The sequence below is a fragment of the Yamadazyma tenuis genome, chromosome 7, assembly GCF_029203305.1.
Source record: "Yamadazyma tenuis chromosome 7, complete sequence".
Classification (NCBI taxonomy): domain Eukaryota; kingdom Fungi; phylum Ascomycota; class Pichiomycetes; order Serinales; family Debaryomycetaceae; genus Yamadazyma; species Yamadazyma tenuis.
Window position 1 is genome coordinate 999,230 of NC_089467.1, and position 17,152 is coordinate 1,016,381.

General features: G+C 41.2%; 10 protein-coding genes across 10 annotated transcripts; 5 read left to right on the forward strand and 5 right to left on the reverse strand. All coding sequences in view use genetic code 12, as the record gives it.

The window, feature by feature from the left end:
* Positions 1-59: 59 nt before the first annotated feature.
* Positions 60-706, forward strand: PSN45_005289 (uncharacterized protein; the record flags this gene model as incomplete). Its single annotated transcript, XM_066158458.1, has 2 exons — positions 60-593; positions 692-706. The coding sequence occupies 2 exons, from the start codon at positions 60-62 to the stop codon at positions 704-706; spliced, it is 549 nt and encodes a 182-aa protein (XP_066014555.1).
* A 107-nt stretch (positions 707-813) lies between these two features.
* TIM22 (Mitochondrial import inner membrane translocase subunit tim22) lies at positions 814-1,359 on the reverse strand (the record flags this gene model as incomplete). Its single annotated transcript, XM_006685921.1, has 1 exon — positions 814-1,359. The coding sequence occupies one exon, from the start codon at positions 1,357-1,359 to the stop codon at positions 814-816; it is 546 nt and encodes a 181-aa protein (XP_006685984.1).
* A 1,461-nt stretch (positions 1,360-2,820) lies between these two features.
* On the forward strand, positions 2,821-3,411 carry RGI1 (Respiratory growth induced protein 1; the record flags this gene model as incomplete). The annotated part of the gene is made up of 1 exon (XM_066158459.1): positions 2,821-3,411. One exon carries the CDS (start codon positions 2,821-2,823, stop codon positions 3,409-3,411), a length of 591 nt encoding a protein of 196 aa, XP_066014556.1.
* A 145-nt stretch (positions 3,412-3,556) lies between these two features.
* On the reverse strand, positions 3,557-4,489 carry EAF3 (Esa1p-associated factor; the record flags this gene model as incomplete). The annotated part of the gene is made up of 1 exon (XM_006685678.2): positions 3,557-4,489. One exon carries the CDS (start codon positions 4,487-4,489, stop codon positions 3,557-3,559), a length of 933 nt encoding a protein of 310 aa, XP_006685741.1.
* A 349-nt stretch (positions 4,490-4,838) lies between these two features.
* PSN45_005293 (uncharacterized protein) lies at positions 4,839-8,293 on the forward strand (the record flags this gene model as incomplete). Its single annotated transcript, XM_006685680.2, has 2 exons — positions 4,839-6,016; positions 6,466-8,293. The coding sequence occupies 2 exons, from the start codon at positions 4,839-4,841 to the stop codon at positions 8,291-8,293; spliced, it is 3,006 nt and encodes a 1,001-aa protein (XP_006685743.2).
* A 906-nt stretch (positions 8,294-9,199) lies between these two features.
* RSP5 (NEDD4 E3 ubiquitin-protein ligase) lies at positions 9,200-11,506 on the reverse strand (the record flags this gene model as incomplete). The annotated part of the gene is made up of 1 exon (XM_006685682.2): positions 9,200-11,506. One exon carries the CDS (start codon positions 11,504-11,506, stop codon positions 9,200-9,202), a length of 2,307 nt encoding a protein of 768 aa, XP_006685745.1.
* A 451-nt stretch (positions 11,507-11,957) lies between these two features.
* DSE1 (daughter-specific expression- protein) lies at positions 11,958-13,808 on the reverse strand (the record flags this gene model as incomplete). Its single annotated transcript, XM_006685923.1, has 1 exon — positions 11,958-13,808. The coding sequence occupies one exon, from the start codon at positions 13,806-13,808 to the stop codon at positions 11,958-11,960; it is 1,851 nt and encodes a 616-aa protein (XP_006685986.1).
* Positions 13,809-14,071: 263 nt separating this feature from the next.
* PSN45_005296 (uncharacterized protein) lies at positions 14,072-14,524 on the forward strand (the record flags this gene model as incomplete). The annotated part of the gene is made up of 1 exon (XM_006685925.2): positions 14,072-14,524. The coding sequence occupies one exon, from the start codon at positions 14,072-14,074 to the stop codon at positions 14,522-14,524; it is 453 nt and encodes a 150-aa protein (XP_006685988.2).
* A 68-nt stretch (positions 14,525-14,592) lies between these two features.
* On the reverse strand, positions 14,593-15,093 carry ATG8 (ubiquitin-like protein atg8; the record flags this gene model as incomplete). Its single annotated transcript, XM_006685683.2, has 2 exons — positions 14,593-14,966; positions 15,060-15,093. 2 exons carry the CDS (start codon positions 15,091-15,093, stop codon positions 14,593-14,595), a joined length of 408 nt encoding a protein of 135 aa, XP_006685746.1.
* Positions 15,094-15,631: 538 nt separating this feature from the next.
* PSN45_005298 (glutamyl-tRNA(Gln) amidotransferase) lies at positions 15,632-17,134 on the forward strand (the record flags this gene model as incomplete). Its single annotated transcript, XM_006685684.2, has 1 exon — positions 15,632-17,134. The coding sequence occupies one exon, from the start codon at positions 15,632-15,634 to the stop codon at positions 17,132-17,134; it is 1,503 nt and encodes a 500-aa protein (XP_006685747.1).
* Positions 17,135-17,152: the final 18 nt, after the last annotated feature.

A 17,152-nucleotide genomic window follows, 5' to 3' on the forward strand; every position in this document is an offset into this window, starting at 1 on the left:
ACGTTTCGCGTATGGTAGAGTCTGATTTTCGCATTGTTTACATTTGATCAAACAACTCCATGAATAAAAAACGTAGGAACGACGAGTTCTTAGCTCAATTGGGCGAGCCTCTACCGTTGCCCTATAAGATCAACGATGACCCATCATCAAATGCCCCCGAGTTTTCCCGAGATCTCTTAAACAGTAGCTTGCTTTATCGAAAACCCAGCACGGGCCCATCGGTGCTTAAACAGTTGGAAGATGAAATCGACGAGGAGCTAGTCAACCCAAACACGTCGTCGAATAGCCATCGGCTCATACAGCTACATAATCAGAGGCCGAACCCCATACGAAGAGAATTTGTTAAGAAACTGAGAGATCTTGATCTCATCGATTCCATCGAAACTCAGCTTGAATATGTCAAGGAACTACTCAAGGCCAACAAATTGACTTCAACTGAGGTTAGTTTCTTACATGAGATCAAGTATCAACTCGAATCCCATCTTCACCCAGCTGTCACGACTGAAAGTGAGAATCTATCTCCAATTATGCAAGAGCTTGAGAAATTACAAGAACTAGAGAAACTCAATCACGAACTTCATGAAAACACTACAGTAAGGCCAAAAGGGTTTTTTCCTATATTAAACAAGTCAACTGTGTTGCTTGTTTTTCTATGTACACTAATGTTTCTATCGATTCCATATTTGTTCAGTTTCAGCAAATATGAATACTGCTATTATTATTGTTGAACCACCATCCAGATAGAAGCAAGGATCGTGGACACCCGAAATCATGACATTTAATTCGTGACTGTAATATACATCAACCGAAAGTTTATTCGTCGTAATCATTACTTGGTGGACTGGCAGCTTCACTGTTCAAGTATAAATCAATTGCAACAGAAAAAGCAGCAAATCCAGCACATCCCACAAATGCAGCTTGTGGGCCAGCATTTATGGATAATGCAGCGCCCGTGATACACCCGGCACTGATACCGTTGTAAATATCATGTTTGGCTCTTAAGCTTTCTATTGAACATTCCACACCCGAGTACACCATTCCAATGTATCCAAAGTTCTTAGCAGAGTTCCAAGACCTTTTTCCCATATCTGTGAATTGTAACTTCATCTGTTGTTTAAGAGGTAACTGACTGATATGATTGACGGCAGTGGTTCCGACGGGAACATCATACGCCATCGAAGCCATGAACAAACCGAAGAAACCACCTAAACCAAACCCAGAGACTCCAGCCATGGCAGTTTTACCGGGACAGGATTGCATAAAGGCGATCATCAGCTTAGCACCTTGCTCTGCAACCTCCTCTTGGGTCATTTGCTCCTGAGGCTTTTGCGGAGCAGTAGGATCATAGACGCCAAACATGTTTACTTGAAATTTTTGCTGAACTGAGTCGCATTTTTTTAAGCGGCTGAGATGTAGGAGAGGAACATCGCCAGAAGAAGGAGATGAGATATTAAAGTTACGATGAACGTTGTCATTATGACTAGATTGCTGTCGTCCGTTATTTTTCGGCACTGGTCAATACCTTGTTTGTACTCAATGAAGTGTGAAAACAAAATGCTCACAGATACAGCACATAATAGGCCTTTCGAAAGGTCAATTAAGTGGAAATAGATCGATACTAGTTGTACGTTAGCTTCAATCAGGTGATTACGTTCATAGATTCAATATTTCCAATTAATAGAATAGAACACCTTTTGACAAATGTAACCATGAAGAGAACATTACTGGGCCAAAGTAACCTTCTTCATGCTAACATATATGAGAGCATACACTAACACCGGAGGAGGGTTTACCGCCAGATGAAATAATAACTCAAAAAGCATGAACATATAACTCGTAGGATATTAAAATTCAGACAAGTTGTAAACCCATGAGATCTTGTTAAAGGGCCAAGTTAAGGCACGTATGCTTGAAGCATGAAGCTAGCTCCACACATAAATGACTAGCTTCTTATAGCTGTGCCGATTTGTGGCCATTCCGTAGAATGTATGCAGATAAAAAATTCTTTTGTGGCTAATCTTTTGTGGAGAAAGATGGGGCTGACACATCTTATCAAGAGGAGAAGGGTAGTGCCCTACTCATTTGGAATGGGGAAATCATTCAAAACGCAAGTACCCACCATGTACCCCGTAGAATCCTCCGGCAATAGTTGTGATTGTTCAACATACCAGCATTCATCGGTGGCACGACAGACATATTCAAAGTTTATCATGGAAACTGGTGATAACCCCAGAATTGTAGAGTGTGCGGCGACAATATCGGGTGATGGCTGCAAGGGTCTCGCACCACAAAGATAGATCGTACCATGGCGGAACTTGTAACATGATTTCCTTGAGTCCAAAGGACCAAAGGACCACATACATCTTGCCTTAATTTCTGTTGTGCAACATCGTCCAATTGTACACAACACTAAAGAAAACTTGTTTGAAGGGGTAGTTGATCCACAAATTCCACTGCATACCCCTGAAGTTCCCCATCTCTCATGGTCTCCTATTCTTACCCTCTTTTCACCTTTCATACTTCTGCCCCACTAACCCCCTTACTTCCCAAAAAAGTATCTGGAGGAGGAGTCGGCTCAGAAAGTATCCTGATGTGTGGAGTGACATTTTCTTTTTTCGCAGTCATTACACTAGCTGGCCATTCACGGGTGGTGTAGCCCCATACACCGAATAGGGTAAAGTATAAAAGGGGGTGAAAATCCCTTGCTCTAGATCCTCCTTCATCAAACACTTGTGGATTTTCACACTTGTAACTACAAACAACAAACCTCACAATTATACTACACTTGTTCATAAGTATAAGCTCACCATTATACTAATCATGGGAAAGAAAGAAAGAAAAAACTCTGTCACTGTTGACTTAGAAAATTGCGACAAAATGCAGCACTTGAAACCTATTCCAAAGAGCAGATCATCTTCCATAACCTCCATTGAGAGTAACGGTTCGTTCGAGTCGGTGTTAAGACCTCCTCCAATGAAGGAATTTGATGATTTAAGAGCATTTGAGGCTTATATTAGAGATGAAACATGGGAAAATGATTTTGACTATTTACATGCCCACTTGAAGTATTATCCTCCATTTATATTGAAGGAATGCCACGAAAACTTAGATAAAGTTAAACCTACGGCCAACAAAAACAGTAGAAAGTTCAAGAGGAATTTGCAACATCATGTGCAAAGACACTTGATGAAAGAAATGGCCATCTGTGGAGGTTACAACATGGACTTCAAGCGGGTTGACGTGCGTGAAACCCCCAAGACCATGGTCTGGACGTACGAGGATAGTACTGACCATGGCTTCAATCCCGAAGAAGAGGATGCCTTCAATAGACACTGGAAATTACAGTTAGAAGTTTGCTGCAACAACGAAAACGCTATGGTCGATGTTGATTACAGGGCAATTCCTTTGTGATGCCTGATTAGAGTTGTAACCACATGCCTCGTGCCTGGCTTTGCTGCTGCCCCTATGTTTTGTTTATGTGTTTTTTCACGCCGTTATGTGATTACGATGATTATGTTGAATTTCTATTAGTTTCTGGTCAATAAATATTGCCGATTTAACTTCTTGCCAACGCATCATATGCTGGGGAAGTGGTTTCGTATTCGTTCATGTACTCATTAAAGTGTTGCTCTAGATATTCCAAAATATCTCCACACTCGCTCATCAATGTATGAATACTTGGTGCATCCATAACCGTTTCGGTCACCAATCCAGGTAGGGTGACAAAGAGTCGAAGAAGGTGTTCGAACCCGTATATGTCTCCCAAGTCAACGTCCGCCCCGTGTTCCTTCAAAATTTCCCCATACTGCACTCTCTCATACTTGTACAAAAGAATTAGCTTGACGGATGCTTTGAAATAGACTGCAAGACCACTCATAACTTCTTGTGTAATATTGAACTGCTCTAGTGTCTTGGTTTGTTCTACCTCTTCCAAATATTCTTTGAGTATTATATTGAGTGGTTTTGGAGCAGGAAGTGTAACGATCTTTCTATCCTTAGTAGTAAATTCCCAGTCATCAACAAGAAGGTATTTTAGCTTAGCAGGCATAGGAAGAATCACATCATTCTTTCTCTTTTTTTGTTTGAGCTCTTCCTTTTCTACCTTTTTCTTCACCTTGGTGTTGTGCCGATGACGTTTAGAGGGTTTGGGACTTGGCTCTGCCAGTTTCTTCTTGCTTTCATTGTAATCTTCTCTGACACGTCTTCGAAGTCTCATGTTTTCATCATTCAACTCCATGACACGGTCGTTGGCGACCCATTCGTCCCATTTCAGGTTCCATCCCATGTAATGAAGGAGATAGGCATTACACTCGAGCAAGTGTTCTGGGATTTCATTTTCTTCAACTGGCTCATGGTTTCCTTCTTCATCCACCACAAAGCTTTTACCATATTCATGAGACTTCAAAACCTTGGCCTTATAGATTAAAGGTCCATGGAATGCCAATACCAGGGCATTGGGTTTTAAAACTGGTTCACAATAAGTGGACATACGAAATTAACGGCTCTGACGAATTGTGCTTTATACCAACACGATACAATAGAATACAAAATACATTTGCGCGAGTTTTCGCTCGTCTAGGAAGAAAAAAATTTGTTTTCATCTTTGCTCCACCTTTAGACAGTTGAAAAGGTTAAAAGAATTGTTCAATATATTTAAAACAGTTTTGCTTTGCAAGCAGATCTTCTAAATCGATATTTCACTTCCCACTTAAAGTAGAAGTTCAAATCTCGAGGGGAGATTATATCCAATATATTCCGATAATCCATTTCCCTTTTATCTGGGTTCCTTATTTTGGTTATACGGGTAGAGATTATATCCCATCTCTGTTGGCGAAACCATGGCACAATCCAATCATTCCAACTTGGTTGGAGTTCATTACAAGGTGGGTAAGAAGATTGGTGAAGGTTCCTTTGGAATCATTTTTGAAGGTATCAATCTTTTAACCAACCAGCAAGTAGCCATCAAGTTTGAACCGAGAAAGTGTGAAGCTCCTCAATTACGGGACGAGTATAGAAGTTATAGAATATTAAGTGATGCCGAAGGAGTTCCAAAAGCCTACTTCTTTGGTCAAGAAGGTGTTCACAATATTTTGATCATTGACTTGTTGGGACCTTCTCTTGAAGATTTATTTGATTGGTGTGGTAGAAAGCTTTCTATCAAAACTGTGATCCAAATTGCCAGACAAATGATCCAACGAGTCCAGGTTATCCATGAACACAATCTCATATACAGAGACATCAAGCCCGATAACTTTTTAATAGGCAAACCCGGTACTCCCCAAGCCAACCAAATCTTTTTGGTGGATTTTGGTATGGCCAAACAGTATAGAGATCCCAAAACCAAAACTCATATTCCATATAGAGAAAAGAAAGCCTTAAGTGGGACTGCCAGATATATGTCTATTAACACTCATTTGGGCAGAGAGCAGCTGAGAAGAGACGATTTGGAGAGTTTGGGTCATGTCTTTATGTATTTCTTAAGAGGTTCCCTACCATGGCAAGGATTGAAAGCTCCTACAAACAAACAGAAGTATGAGAAGATTGGCTATAAAAAGCAGGTTACCTCCATTAACGAATTATGCTTTGGGTTCCCTATTCAATTTGCCCAGTACTTGAACTATGTTCGTGGCTTAAAGTTTGATGAAGACCCCGATTATAACTATTTAGTGAGCTTAATGGATAAGGCAATGGTCTCCATTAATGCAGAAGATGATGAACGTTACGACTGGATGGACTTGAACGGGGGTAAGGGCTGGGATGCTGCTCTTAACAAAAAGGCCAATTTGCATGGATATGGAAATCCTCATCCTCCAAGACCTCAACAACAGTCTTCCAGCTCCAAATTGAATAAAGGTAAAAAGGCCAACTATAATTCCATTAATCCTGATAAGAACCGTCATTTCCTCAATGCCAGCTATAATTCTGGAGGGGATCATTATCAAAGTGGAATGGTACCTATCAGGGACCATGGAAGTTTGCATTCCGAGAATACCTCTTTCAACGAAGGAAGAAGCTGGTGGTCCAGGCTACGCTGCTGTTTCTAGCTAGTACCCAACATGACTTCTGTTAACTATTCAAGATTATTTGCATGTCACTAATTTTAATTCATGAAGATGTTGATGGTTTGTCCAAGTTTTAGGGAGTCCTCCTTCCATCTGTATATTACTAACATTTCACTCCCGTAGATGACTTCAAATACCGGTATTGTTTTATTTCATTTTCACTTCAACCTTTTTGCACTAAATATACCAGATTAAATACATAAATTCATAAATTCAATCGATAATTTTTCGCGTTGGTAATGGTGTCCGATAATAAACTGGCTATAGATTTTGAAAGACGATCCAAAGCCGCTTGCGTCCGGTGCCGCAAAAGGAAGACGAAATGTACTGGAGAATTCCCGTGTTCTGCTTGTGTCCAAACTAAGTCAGAATGTGTATACCCCAGAAAACCAAAAAGAATCAGTGTTCTTGATACCGAACTCGAATCTCTACACAAGAAAGTGAAACGGTTAGAAGAAGATCTTAAACTTGAAAAACTCCTCCATCTGGATCCTGATCCATCGCAAAAGAACTGGAAGTTGTCAGTGTTGTTAAACTCTCCGTCTTGTGAACTAATCTGTTGGAATTTAATCAACTTCATGAAAAGCACAGATGAAGACATAACCATATCACCAGATTTTAATTTCTTCATCGAAGAGGATACTTACGATTCTGTGTTGTCTCAGCAGGCTGCACTAGGGCGTTCTCCGTGGGAGGTTGTGCAGGTTTTATCGGAAATATCTTTGTTTGAAGTTGAAAGCTGTTTGAAAAAGACCTCCCAATTTATGAACACCGGTTACATGACGATAAACCCAGTAGAATTCAGAAACCAGTTACAATACTATTACTCGCCAGATGGAGTCTTTACCTACCGCAAGGTAGATAGTGTGGATTACTTTTTGTTGAAGGTGTTGATGATTGTGGCCTTGGGAAATGTTTATGATGAGAAGAACTGTTTATCCCCAGGGATGCCCAAAGTTGAACTACCAGGATTGAAATACTTTAAGGTTGTGTCTAACAACTTACCTTCCAACTTCCAGCTCATTACCTTTGAAAAAAAGAACATCTCCAGTATTTTCGAGGTAATTGAGTTGTTCGGGGTAGTGTCCATCTACTGCCGAATCCTTGATAAGAAGTCAGCTTCTTGTTTTTTCACCTTAACGGCCTTACAACTTTGTGTTTCTATTAACTTACACAAGGACACATTCTTGAGTAGGACGAATAAAAGAGGATTAGACTTACTACCAAACAACAACTCCAGAGCCATTTTTTGGTCCACCTATTGTCTAAACAGATTCTACAGTACTCGAATTGGACATCCCCTACTTTTATCCTTCAAGGATGTCAACGTACAATTTGAGAAGGACTATGGAAGTAGTGATGGGACTAATAAGAACTTCTACGAGACAAATGACGACATAAAACACTATATCAAGTTGGCCCAGATCTCTGAACTTATCAATGTGGATGTTTACAATAACAAGAGAAAGTCCCTGGAGTATATCAGCACTTTGTTTTCGATACTTTCACTTCTTAAAGATTGGAGTGAGAATCTACCTCCACATTTGCAACTTGATGGAAACCTCTCGTTATCTGCGCCATATTCAAGAGCTCTTTCAAGTCTACATTTGAATCATTTACACCATGTGTATCTCACATGTATTCCTATTCTGTTGCATTTAGCAAAGTTGAAGATATCTCATTACAACAAGACTGGGAGGTTGAGAAAGCTCGAATTGAGTTCATTACCTTTAAATGTCCAAAACTTGCTTATCTACTGCCAGCAATCTTGTCAGCAGACGGTGAACATCTTCAAGCTGCTTTACGAAAAGAAACTAGTGACGGTGTTTGGCTTTACTGATATTGATTATCTCTTCTCTGTGAGTGCCATCTCCATCATTTGTGTGATTTTAGACTACGAAAGAGATGACCGAACTCCAGCTAGCTTTGAAGATAACTTTAAAACGTGTACCAAAATCTTATCAGATATGGGGGAGCTGGGTAACCGCATAGCTGAAGCTAAGCTCAATCAGATCACTAGACTTGTTGAAGTTTTGGATCCAATTTTATCTCAACTCGAGTATAGTTTAGACAAAACAAGCGAAGTCCCCGTTTTTGACCCCACCGAAAGTAACGAAATGTTCAGCTTTGTGGATGTGTCGCAAGATATGGACCAGCTTTTCAAGCTTACAGATGCTGACTTGAGTTTCATGGAAGCTTTGCTTAACGAATACGACACTATATTGAAATAGAGACTTACGCGACATTTATACAAAATTGATGTGGTGCTAGTTATATTTTAGTCCATTGACAGTTATTGCAATCAGAATAATCAGGAATATCAACGAGCTAATTATGAACTGGTTGTTTTAAAATGTAAATCCAGTCTAAACTATTCATCAAGGAGCATAATTAAACTGCAAAGCAACATTCGGGTAAAAAGGGTATATTATTCGTTCAATGTATCGACTATAGACAAAAATAAAATTATTCAACAACGCTATTGTTCCTCGACCGAGCCATGGAATCTTCTGACAGGACACTTGAATTTCGTTCCATCTTCGGAGCACCTGCTATGTCTTCAATATTGGGCTGTTCCATCGATTCTTTGATGCGTGCGCCGGTAGGCATCCAATAATTATTATTGGTGGGTGTGCTATGATAGTTGTAAAAGCTTCCTGTGTTGACCTGGGAAGCTCCGCCGTAGTGCTGGTTGGACTTGCCGTTAACGGCCATGTTAATCTTGGTGAAAAAGTTGTCAAATAAATCTGGCATTATTCAATAGTAAGGACTCATTATGGGGGGACACTCATCCCTTTTTATAGTTGGGCACCACCACAGTTATCTGGGTAACTACTCCACTTTAGGACTTGATTATTAATAAAAACTTAGTGACTGCGTGGTTTAGCAATAGAGGGGATGTCAAATTGCAATTGCTGCAACTGCTCTTATGCACGCCTTATCGATTTTCTAGATCTGGATGCTGCGGACTTTACCTCCTTAATTCAAAGCAATGATACCATGTTCTTTAATTATGTATAAACTATTAAAATCAGGGTCGTCCCTATGAACCCGTGGATGTAAGAAGCATGTTTTGATTGAGAAATGAAAGAAGCTTGTAAAATTAAAATAAAAGTTGGAAAAATATGACCCCCTCCTCATTCTTGACCAAATCCAACTGTCTCCTCCACGGCCAACGTCAATTTCTGTTTCAAACTCTCATAATCAGTATAAGGTGGTAAATCAACTCTGTTGAAACAAGTGTGTGACTTGGGTAATTGATTTGATTCACCGGCTTTTTCAATGGTGAATCTTCTTGGACCGTCTGAACCTTGTAAGTCTTTGAATCCATTCACAGGGATTCTGGAAGTACCAGTGGTAAATTGCAATAACCTAGCCTTCTGTTCTGAGTCCCATTCCTTGATACATTGCCAGAACCATTGGATGACTTGGTCACTTTCCTGGTATCCTCTGTAATCAGTATGTTTCTTCCAGTCTTCAACATCGATCTCAGCCAAACCACCAATTAATAATTCTAATTCCCTTTCATCAAAGACATTAACAAGTTCTTGAGGAATTAATTCGTTGAATCCACTTATAAAGGCCTTGAACTGCTCTTCAACTCTCTTGTAAATCTTCCATTCGGTTATGAATTCAACGTATTCGTGCTTGTTCTCTTCGGTCACTTCAATGTTTCTACCATCTTCCTTCAAATCGACTTCAACAATTTCACCAAACCTCTCATCTTCAGCACTGAATGTCAAGTCCAACACATCAGTGATGTCGTTATCCAATATCCACTTCAACGATCTGTAGAATTCAGCATCAACACCCTCCATATCCTGCAATACAACCTTCTTGCGTAACATCATCTTATACAATGCACCGACAAAGAAAGCATCCAAGAATCTTCTGTGGAAAACACCCAAACCAACCACTCTACCAATGAACTTGAAGTAGTTCAAATGTTCTGGGTTTATACCCGAGTTAGGATTGATCTGTAAGGTGTAATTATCATGAGAAGAGTATTCGAACAAACAGTAAAATGGGTTGAACATATCGTGGGACAACAAGAAGAAGAATTCTCTGGACACTCCACCATAATCCAAACCTTCTTCTCCGTCAAACTTGATCATTAATCTCTTCTTCAAGTCTTCAGGAGTTTGTCTCATGATTTCTTGATATGAATCTTCGAAAATATGATCTCTTCTAACAGTGATATGGCATTGGCCCGGTAAAATTCTCAACGCCGGTTGAGATCTGAAGTAAATCACCTTTCTTCTGAAATCTCTCTTGTACTGAGGAACGTTTTGATCTAATGATGAAGGTAATCTAGGGTCATCCCAGGTAGTTGTTTTGGTATTATGATCCACAAAGTATACTCTGGCCGTGTTTGTTAATCTCATTTCCCACCCAGATGGTAAAGGACCCAACTGGCTCACAGGCTGTTGTTGGATAGTTGTGTTAGGACCAAAAGTTCTTATGTACTGTTGTCTTCTCGGATCCACCCAGGTGGTCGTTCTCGTATTATGGTCAACAAAATAAGGTCTTCCTTCATTGGTAAATCGTTGCTCCCAACCACTTGGAAGTTCCCCTAACCCACTGGTGGTAGCCCCGGTAGCAGCCATTGAAACAGCAGCAGCGGGACTCACGGGGGTATTGGCACCACTCGCATTCACAGTAACGTTACCACTAGTGGCAGAGCTACCCGCAGAGCTTTCACCAGGCAAAGTACGATCTCTGTGTTGTCTTCTTTCGGCTTCAGTGGTATCCTCTCTTTGTTGGCCTCTTTCTGTTTCAGATTGGTCCAAGTTAGGTCTTTGCCAAGTAGTTGTTCTAGAATTATGGTCAACGTAGTAAGTGCGGCCGAAATTGTCGGTTCTCCGTTCCCATCCTGGTGGTAATCTTCCATACTGATCTTCAAAAGAGGAGTACTGTTTGTTTGCAGCAGTTCCGGCGGCACTCGCGGTACCCGCGGCAGGAGGTGGACCAGGTGTAGGTGTGGTGGAACCGTTCGCTAAGGCCAGAGATCTGGGGCTGCTGCTTGCACCATTAGCGCCGGAAGGGTTATGGCTTATCACGACAATGATTTTCCCGCTGACAGCCAAATTTTCATTTGACTTTTTCAAGTCTCGAGTGATGGTTTCTTCGGAGTTGGGCAAGGACAAGTCTATAACATCACCAATTCTGATGTTAACAACACCCAAAAACCCCTGATCTTTTTTCTTGAACTTCTTCTGATCAAACACTTGAATGACCAATATCGAGTCTTCACTTGAACTGAATTTAAATGATTCATTCCAATAGGGGTTCAAAGTCTTCTTTGCAGTTTTGGTAGTTTTTGTCTGTGAGCCGTCGACGGTGATGACGGCAAATGGATCGGGTTGGCGAAACACGTCTCGCTTATAAAGAGATTCGGCAGCCACCACTTTCACGCTAATAGGAGAAGTTCTGGACGATGACATGTTAGCAATTGGGAAAAGAACGAATCGAACCTAAGGTATGCAAAAACAGTCAAACAAGTATGTAAATATTCTCCGGCACTAATAATCAACACAACTGATTGTTTGTGGTAGGCCGTATGGGATGACTCAAATGAAAAGGAATCCCAGCTATGCAATAAATACAAAGGATAATGAGGGAATCAACAAATCAGTCGACAGGAGTGAATTCACAAGGATTGACGAATATCTGCAAACGTCTATTGTTCGAAATAAACCAACAAATGCAATGACAAACTTTCAGAACCACAATGGAGGATAGATAGGTTGTTACGAATTTTTACCTTATGTAAAATTTGTCATTTCACCCTTTTGCGAGGTGGTCCCGACACGCCCCGCAGGTGCGAATTGTTCGGCTGAGCAAAGCCAACTGAACTGTGGATGCGAAAAAGGTGTATGCTATGCTGACTATATACTATGTTACTAAGTACGAACTGTTGATGCCAAAACTAAGGTCGTCATCGAATTGGATATCTGAAAGCGTGTACTTATGTGTGGACGCTTCTGGGACCGGTTGCTCGTCCACAGTGGTGGCCACCGAGTCGAAAGAAGCAGCAAATGAGTTGAGCGACTCGGGCGACATAACCACCAGACTCAGGCTTTGACTGTTGGACCTCGATGCTGGCCCAAACTTGAAGTCCACATCAAGTTCTGCTGTCTCAATCGGCATATTGAGAAGGGTGTCAGTAGAACCGGTGGGTACTTCAATTTCAGCGACAGAATTGGTGGACCTAATGGATGTGATGGACTTGTGAGAAGCCATCGAGGTGTTGCGGACCACAGAAATGGAGTTGTTTCTGGAAATTGATTTGGCCGACGATGCTGTGGTATTTTTCCTAGTGATAGCAAGTGGCTTCTCTAGGCTATGGATCAGGCCTGTATCATTGACCAAGGTCTCGTCCGAGCGTTCACCCATCATGACGAGGTCATCGTGGGTATAGTAGAGTTTCTGTGAGCGGTACTGTACATCCACAGCATCGTATATGCGTGAATGGAGTCCAAAGAAAGAGCTTCCATCAATGGATAAAACCTTCAAATCGTCGACTGTTTCGACTGTTTCAAGTGAAATAATGCTCGTGTTGGAAGCAGGAAGAATAGTACCACACAGTCTCTGGCCCGCGATATCGTCAGCCTGGTTGGCCACCGGGTCGAACTGAACACTATTGAGCCCTTCTTTAACACCGCACCGTTGTAAATCGTAATCGTAGTCGGTGATATCACTCGTCAAATCCCAATGAATAATGTGTCCATTACGGCCACCACTGAAAAGATCACCATCAACCCATTGCATACTGCTAACCAGGCTGCCATGCTGGGCATTTAGTGTTCCGAAACAATCTTGTTTTCTCACATCCCACAACCTTATTACTCCATCCAAATGGCTGGCTGCGAAAATATACTCGTCGTCGGACCATTTGATCAAATTGGAACCCAACTTGGTTTTCTTGCACTCATTTTCAACTGCCCTGGGAACTGAAAATTGTGGGTCACGGAGGTCAAATATTGACACACCAAACCGTCCACAGATCCCGAGAACGTTGGCATTGGGAGAAGTATCGAAATTGGCAAGTCCGTTGATGCTGGTGATCGAAACAGGTTTAGGTCTGGCTGCTGCCGTACAATCATTAACATCCCAGTTGAAGAGATTGTTATCATAGATACTGATCAACAGCCGGTTTGAGTTGAATGCCATTTTATCGATTTTAGATGAAGACTGGTGGAGGATGCTCGAGTCTTTGTTAATAGACCGTAGATGTTTTCTGTGGTTGAATCTCTTTACTATTTCTGCACTTGTTTGATTTCCAGGCTCCGGTACCGATATCAAATGGCCGTACCCCTTGCTGTTACCGGTCACTAAAAGGTTTGATGTTCCTGGAACCCATTTCATGGCATGGATGTTTGGAAGTGAAATTGTGTTGTGGTGCTTGAGATATGCATCCTGAAGGTCGACCTCATAGATGAAGAGGTTGGAATTATCGTTTGCTGATGAAATGGCGAGGGTTCCATTATTATCATTTGTTTTTATGGCCATAGCTGTCAAGTTCATGTTATTATCAGGGATTTTCCAATAGTTGGATTTGATGTTGAGTCTGTCAAGAGAGCAGATCTTGTTGAGAATCTTTGTGTCTCTGGAAGTGTTGGGGTCGAAGATCCAAGAAGGGTTTCTTGTTTTGTACTCAACCAAGTCCAAACTCAGCTGGCTGCTTTCAGGACTTCTTCTGATGGCGTTTTGTCTGAAAAGGAGGGTGGGTTGGTAAAAGTCCATGGTAATAGAAAGTGAGATAAAAAATTAGATTCTACCTGTGACGACCGGTTATATATCAGGCTGGGCGTTGCGGAAGAATGCTGGTGCCTATTACTGGATCCATCCTAAAAGTATGGCTGGCCGTTGAGGGTTCGCAGCCAGATTTTTTTTAGGACAACCAGCCAGCTAAATAATTTCGCAGTCATCAATATTGCTGCTTTTCTCACCTAGAAGGGATAAAATCACTACTGAATAGGAAAACCAACCCATCAAATTTAACCAATATGAAGTCATTAGGCCTGGTTCTGTTGATTATGTGGTGCTTGTTTACGTTGACCACTTTTGCAAATGCTCAAAACTCCTTTAAATTAACTGACCTCACTGGCATAATAGTGATATTTGAGTCCGCAGCCGGTGTCACCCAACCACTTTTGGACCTCAACCAGGAGTACATCACCTACGTGGTTAATGAGTTGGAGAATAAGATCGGTCATCAATACGATACGTTGTTTGTGGGGTTCTCAATCCAATTTGTGAACCTTGATGCTATTTATTATAAAGTGGGCAGTTATTTAGGACTCAAGGATATTTCCCAGGATGACGATGCGGTAATTTTACAAGGTTTACAACAGCTACTCACTGACTACCGGAAACTGGAATTGGAAGCATTGGGAGTTAATATCACCATTCTGCTCGATTCTCCCGTGTCTATATACGACTCTGCTAAAATAATTTAAATTGATTGTAAAATTTCAAAATACATACATAATATACCCTATAAATTTGTTCACGACTGTTAACTCTCTTAGTTGGTAAACTCGCTGAAGTCAAGCTCACTCAAGTCGATAGGGATCATTTTACCTTCACCAAAGGTATTTTCTCCCGAGTAAAGAACGTACAAGAACCCGTCTTCGTCTTTATGCTCCTCGTAAATGGTGCTCATCAAGGCAGCAGTGGGAGGTAAGATGTCGTTGATGAAGATGAAAATCGCCTTTTCACTGGGCAACTTGATTCTCTTTCTTATCACGTAAACAAATTGACCAACCGATAAGTCACCAGGAACAAGGTACTTTCTCTTATCGATTTCTTGAATGTCGGAGTTTTCAGCCTTTTCACAGATAACTGGAAGTCTGTCGGAAAACCGCTCCAAGATTCTGGTGGCTTCGGCTTTTCTCTTTTCTAGTTTTAGGTGTTAGTAAGCATAATCTTGTCTTATCGCCCTCCACAAATGACCATAAACGCCATCAGGGAAAGGGGGTAAAGCACACATACCAAAGTCGTATTCGTCTTTAAATTGTGATCTCATGGTATCTATACTATGTTAGTAGCTGGGAATTGAAGTCCAACCGGGGGTAAATAGTTGATTCTGACGGGTGCCGCTCTCAGGGGGGGTTAATTAGAGGAGGCATGCACAAGTTGAACAACAGTCATGATGCGGGTGGTATGCACCCCGTTAGTGTCGGTGTACTTGTCTGATACATACATGTTTATAGTTTGTTCTAGCTTTTGTTTGTACAAATTGGTGGTTTGGACAAAAGTATAGTACAGCAAAACAAACGTTTAAGGGTTTTGATTTTGTTATCATCATTTATAAGTGAGTGGGTCGTGGGTGAACCATCTGAGATAAACGTTTGTTTATGGTAGATGCTATCAACAGCCGAATACTGTGACTAACACATTTATTTGCATGATTAAAGACACCTTTCAGTTCCAAAGTTTACTCTTTTACAAGATTCGTTATTCTTGTGTTCTGTACGCTCCCACCTTATTTGCGTACATCACCTATCCAATACACCTTATATGTGGTCTCGCACTAAAAATTTTCAGCTTCTGCAAACTATGGCATGTTAACAAAACGACTACTATCTACAACGAGTGCAGGCCTTTTCCAGTTTGACCCACTCTATCGGTTCAAGTGCGGACTTGAAATCCATACGCAATTGAAGACGAGGTATAAGCTCTTCTCGCTTTCTCCTACAAGTTTTAACTCGGAGCCTAACTCCAAGATTAGCTACTTTGACATTGCAATCCCAGGCACTCAACCCAAATTAAACCCTGAAGCATTACTACTAGCGCTAAAGCTAAGCACAGCCCTTGGATGTCAAATCCAACCAAAATCACGCTTCGATAGAAAACACTACTTCTATCCAGATCAACCGTTAGGTTACCAAATCACCCAATTCTATCACCCACTAGCCAAGCATGGAGAATTCAAATTAACTCAACGGTATGATAACTTGGAGAAAGACAAAACTATCAACATCCAACAGATCCAAATCGAACAGGATACCGGGAAAATCATATACGACAAGCATGATGGGTTGATTAAAATTGACTTGAACAGAGCTAATGTCCCGTTGATCGAGTTAATCACAGATCCTGATTTTGAAAATTTGGCTCAGATCAAAAGCTTTCTAAAAAAGTACCAATTACTTGTCAAGCATTTAGATATTTGTACTGGTGATCTAGAGACCGGGGCTATACGTGTGGATGTGAATGTCAGTGTTAACGGTGGGAATCGAGTTGAGATCAAAAATCTTGGAAGCACCGGTGAGATTCAAGATGCCGTAATTTATGAATATACCCGACAGATTAGCGAGTTGCAGCAGTCTCGTGTCATCCAGCAGGAAACAAGAGGCTGGAACGGCAAGGAGACTGTGAGACTGAGAAGCAAAGAAGATGCGGTCGATTACCGATACTTTCCTGATTCTGAACTTCCTATCATCAATTTGGATTCTCAAATCGGACAGGATATTGCAAAAACTCTTCCTGAGTTTCCGGACCAACTCATGGCAAACCTCGTGGAGTCTCCATATAAATTGGAGTTGAAACATGCTAGGTTCTTGGTTGAAATCCCCGAGTTGCTCAAGTACTACCAAGACTTGTTCAGCATTCTCACTGCTCATAAGGTACCAGCAAAACAGATTAATAACTGGTTTATTCATGAGGTTTTGGGGGCTTTCAATAAACTTGATATTTCTGTCGACCCCCAGATTCTCCCTCTGTCAACGCTAGCTGAGCTCATCTTAAAAGTGAAGAATGATGCAATCACTCTCACGGTTGCAAGAACTGTGTTATCGACACTTATTGCAATTCCTGGCTCGTCTATTGATCAAATAATCAAGGAAAACGGTCTTGCCAAACCCCAAGTCGACAGTACGGATATGGACCAGGCAGTCACAGAATTATGCCAGGATATCGTTGATAGAAATCCAGATGTGGTGGAGAAGATCCGCAATGGAAAGAAGAACTCGGTCAACTATCTTCTTGGACTTGCCATGAAAGAGACTAAGGGGAAAGTCGGTTCGAAATTGTTTCTACAGAAGTTCCAAGCACTTATCAAATAACATATATAGAAACCTCCA